At 40.1% G+C, this 5,000-nt stretch overlaps 1 protein-coding gene across 1 annotated transcript; it reads left to right on the top strand.

The window, feature by feature from the left end:
- The first annotated feature begins 855 nt into the window (after window positions 1–855).
- On the top strand, window positions 856–2,513 carry LOC145503070 (uncharacterized). Its single transcript, XM_081482493.1, has 2 exons — window positions 856–1,196; window positions 1,462–2,513. Exons 1-2 carry the CDS (start codon window positions 1,082–1,084, stop codon window positions 2,511–2,513), a joined length of 1,167 nt encoding a protein of 388 aa, XP_081338619.1. The 5' UTR covers window positions 856–1,081.
- Window positions 2,514–5,000: the final 2,487 nt, after the last annotated feature.

The following is a 5,000-nucleotide window of genomic DNA, read 5'->3' as shown; positions in this document are numbered from 1 at the left end:
GAGAAAACAGCGCTGAGAAAAATATCTCGCTTCGCAAACAAACTCCGCCCACAAACGCCTTCAACTGGGTTCTCAGATCACTGAGCCAATCAGCGCTTGGAAAATTTACTACCATTAACTGGCGGTGAAATTCACGGGTGAATCTCCAAAAAACCCTTGCGTTTCGCAATGCACTCAAGGCGGAGAGATAATTTTTCTGCAACTGGGTTTTTCTTGAAGCTGGTTTGGCAAATTGGGGAAGACGAAAAAGGATACGAACGCTAGAGTAGCTGGGCGACGAGAACAAACTAAAGAAAGCGCGGCAGAGCAAATGTGCATGGATAATATTCCAATGGATCTCAATGAGTTGGACGATTCATCGGTATCGAACTCAACAAAAGAGTCACTGTTAACATCGCTGTTATCGCTGTCGAGTTCCCAAATTTTACACAACCTTTCTCTTCTCTTGACTCGATCTTTTTGCCCGCTTGATACATCCGTAGCTTCATCCGCGAGGCCAACTTTCGCTTCTTCACTCATTGATGTATTTTCATTCATTCTTCGCTTTTCGAACTGGTCAACGGAGTTTTCCGTGGTCCATGTTTACTTATAACGTAATAGAATTACATCTAATACGAAAAATGCTTGGATTAACAATGCTGATTAACTGAGTAGCCAGCCAACTCGTGGTATCCATATCGGTAATATTCCCGCGAAAGTAGTGTCGGTTGATTACATACACGTTATAGGGCTGTCAATCAAGAGGGAACTTTTACTTCCGGCCATAACGTAAAACCTCCATTTCTCCGCCAATATTACGTTTTTTTCAATTTTGTTTTCAGAAATTAGAGATTACTCTTCGACCATTACTTTGAACCAAAAATTCAAATTTGAAAAAAATTGCCGATCTGAGGGTATACTGTAACCTTAAAAAGATACTTCAAAAGCATTCACTTGTTTAACTTGATCATAGTTAGTGGAGGAGACTGGTTGTGAAACCCGGCAAACTTCAGAGGGCCGGCCTTTTGTTTCGCGTTTGGGGTTGAATTGCACCATCACGTGACATTGACCGTGCAACGCCAAACGTTCATTCCCAAACAATATGGCGGACACGAACGATTTCTTTATCATTGGAGACGATTTTGACGCTATTTTAGGAATTTGGGAAGAAGAAGAAGAGCTTGATGAACAGTTTAGAGAAGCTGCAGATGAAGTAAGTATTAGATTCTTTCTTAGCCACCCAGAATTTAGCGAAAAGCGCTGTGCTTTGACGTTCATCTTCTTTCAGCTCGATCGAGTATCATCGAGTATCATCGGTGCTGCTTTTTTGTAGCGACTTGTGTTATGACTAAATCCTTGTACTGACGATGTAATTATTAAGTGGTTTCTTATTTTATTTCCATTAACTATGCTTAGAACTAGACTCTGTAGTATCGTTTTGACTGATTTCTCAACTGAAAGTTACTTTTGTTTACAACAAAGTTCAACTCGAAAACGTTGTGTGCGAACTGTGCCACAAGGAATACAAAAGCAAGAGCGGACCGAAACGACACAAGACAGTTAAACACAAAGATACGAGAAATGTTGAGAAGCAAAAAGAAGGAGGACAAGAGAGCTATTTAACTTTTGTAGCTTACTCAAGAATTGTTGAAAAAGCTAAACACAAAATTGCTGACAACAAAATCTATCCAAAATCAATCAGAGACGAACTGAGATCCTACACCTACAACAACGGTCTGCAAGACGTAACAGCTGGATTCTGTGATGTTGAAGACCTATATAAACGCTTGATAACGTCTGGAAATGCTGAAAGATTTTATTCTTCCTTCTACTTGACCATAACTCTGAATGCAGTTAAGCATTTTGAGGGATTATCAAGGAACGCTGCTATACTACTGTCTACCAAGGTTGCTGATTGTATGTTGGCACACAGCAAGGAGAAAATTGAAAGCATGTATACTTGTGTCCTATTAACTAAACTTTCAGATGAAGAAAAAGCTGGACTACAGTATATTGGAGGTTATGTGCTTCATAAACTTCATACCAAGCATGCTGATAAATCATCAGAAAGTGAGCAGGCGATCTCCATCCTTAAGGCTGGCAAATTAGAAGACCAGAATCCCATTGAAAGCCAGAAGTTAACTTCATCTTTAAATCGTGGTGGTTTGTGGGCAATTTCAAAAAGTGTTCAATCAATTTTTGAGAGAACTGACCATTATTTCAGGGATGCCACTTCTAAGACTAACATGCAAAATATTGCCTATGCTAGTATTATATCAAGATCTGTTCATGATGTTGAAGTTGTCTCAGTATACAATTCAATGTTATCCAGTTCTGAACTGATAATCAACAGTAGTGTTGCCAAAGATGTTTTGCACAACATCATACAATTGTATGTCAAAGTGCGTTCATTTTCTTTTGCAAAAGATATTATCCAGAAACATAAGATTAGATTGAAACAAATGAAATCAAAAGCACTTCGTAAGGACATAAGCAGAGCCTCCTATGAGTATGACCAACAAAGGCAAAGCTAAAGTGTGAAAATCACCATGCAATAAACAATTTTATTTATTGTGACGCCTTGACCAAATCATGTCCATATTTGTTTGTTTATAATAAGTTACTGCTGCATTTGTTGTTAAATAATGTTAACACAAGTTTGCTTATACTTCAAAACAATAAATGACTAAAAATAAAGATTATTTACATTCGTATGTGCAAGTTGAAATATTTGCATAGAAAAATACCAGTAGCTGGTCAATCAGCATACATGTCACAATGTATATTTAAAATATTAGGGACGAAGCCCATTTTAAACTGGGGGGCTTGAAAACGAGGGCCGGGTGTGAGAGTTTGTAGGGAGGTCTGGTACCTCATACTAAAACAAAATAAATGTCATCCTTGCGAAAAAGTGGCCAGGGAGGGGGAGGTGGGGATGCTGCTACACTACTGTCTACCAAGGTTGCTGTTTGTATGTTAGTACACAGTAAGGAGAAAATAGAAAGCATTTATACTTGTGCCCCTTTAACTAAGGCTGGCAAATTAGAAGACCAGAATACCATTGAAAGCCAGAAGTTAACTTCATCTTTAAATCGTGGTTGGTAGTTTGTGGGCAATCTCAAAAAATGCTCAATCAATTTTTGAGAGAACTGAACATTATTTCAGGGATGCCAAAACAATAACTGATTAAAAATAGAAATTATTTACACTCATATGTGCTATTTGAAATATTTACGTAGAAAATATACATGTCTATATATAAAACAATGTATACTTGTTTACTTATAGAAGACTGCCATAAAACTTCCTCTAGCTGACCTTAGTTCAGGGACAACAGCAGTAGCTGGTCAATCAGCATGCATATATATCTAAAATATCAGGGACAGAGCCTATTTTACACTGGGGGCTTGAAAACGAAGGCCAGATGTGCAAGTTTGTAGGGCGGTCTGGTACCTCATAGTAAAACAAAATAAAACATCATCTTTGAGAAAAAGTGGGGGTGGGGACTAAAAGCCCCCCCCCCCCCCTCCTCCCCGCACTGTCCGTAAAATAAAATAAATTTGACTTATGTATAAGTTAATCATTGTTTCTTTCTCTTTGGCACTGAGTCATTTGAAACATTGACCCATGATCTGTGTCTGTCTTTCCTCCCACGCGTGTTCCCAGACTGACAGGAGACGGCACGTTGTACTCTGATGGTGTTGTTGTTGTAGCCAAACATCTTCATGTCAGGGTTGTCATTTCTTCTTCCAAGGTTTCTTTGGTTTCCAAAGTATTCGTCTAAAGGATCTTGGCAGAACCTCTCAGTTAAGACATACTCCACACCTTCATTCAGAAGAAACTTTGTTGCCTCTACAACTGAGATCTGAGTACTGAGATCTGTAGGTTAAGCACTGAGCAGAGTCCCAGTCAATGTTGTGGTTTGTCAGTTGATGATGTACAGCAATGTGATTGTTGGCATCACCATTTCTCGTGGCTCGTTTGTGTTCGGTCAGTCTCGTGTTAAGGTTTCTGCCGATCTCACCAATGTAGGAAGCCTGGCAGTCGGAGCATTTGATCTGGTAAACTGCTCCCTGTCTGTCGTTAGGTTCGTCTCTGTCTTTCACGTTGGTCAGTAAGTGTCGTAACGTAGTTGTAGGTTTGTGGGCTACACGAATGTTGTAGGGCTGTAGGATCCATGAGATGGTCTCAGAAGTGCCCTTAATGTAAGGTGTAGTCACTGTAGTAACAGGTTTAGGGTTTCTGTTCGTAGCGTCAGCTTCAGTAGGTCGGTAAATGTTTCGTCTAATAAAGTCAGCGTTGTAGTTGTTTTTGTGAAAAACACGTTCAAGGTATCTGTTTTCGTCACGTAAGCTGTCCGGTGTGTCACAAACTAGTTGCGCTCGTCTCGTCAAAGTCTTTATAGTCGTGGCTTTGTGTGAAGTCGGGTTGTAGGATGATTCGTCAAGTAATCTGTCGGTATGCGTCGGTTTTCTGTACACTGTCGTTCGTAGTTCGTTGTTGTCGCGGCCTACCAAACAGTCTAGAAAAGGAAGTTTTCCATTTTCTTCGATCTCTTTAGTAAACTGGATGTCGGCGTTCTGTTCGTTTAGGTGGTCGTGAAAATCGTCAATTTCGTCTTTGTGAACGGCGGTAAAGATGTCGTCAACGTAGCGTAACCAAAGCGGTATCGTTTGTCGGCAAGTTGCAAGGGCGCGTTCCTCCACGTGTTGCATCACAATTTCTGCGACAACAACAGAAATAGGCGACCCCATTGCTGTTCCATGCAACTGTTTGTAGTGTTTACCGTTGTACTGAAAGTAAGTCGATGTAAGGCAAAGGTTCAGTAAGTCCATGATGTCTTCTGTAGGTAACGGTAGTTTAACAGTAGATTGTTGTATAGCGGTCTCGGTACACTGTAATGCCAATTGAAGTGGAATACTGGTGAACGTGATTTCACATCAAAAGACACAAGTTTGTAGTCGTCAGGTATCTGTACTGTCTTAATAGCGTCAATAAAGTTCTCCGTAGATTGTAGTTTG

The sequence above is a fragment of the Orbicella franksi genome, chromosome 11 (assembly GCF_964199315.1).
Source record: "Orbicella franksi chromosome 11, jaOrbFran1.1, whole genome shotgun sequence".
Lineage (NCBI taxonomy): Eukaryota > Metazoa > Cnidaria > Anthozoa > Scleractinia > Merulinidae > Orbicella > Orbicella franksi.
This window is presented reverse-complemented; position numbering and strand designations above follow the sequence as displayed.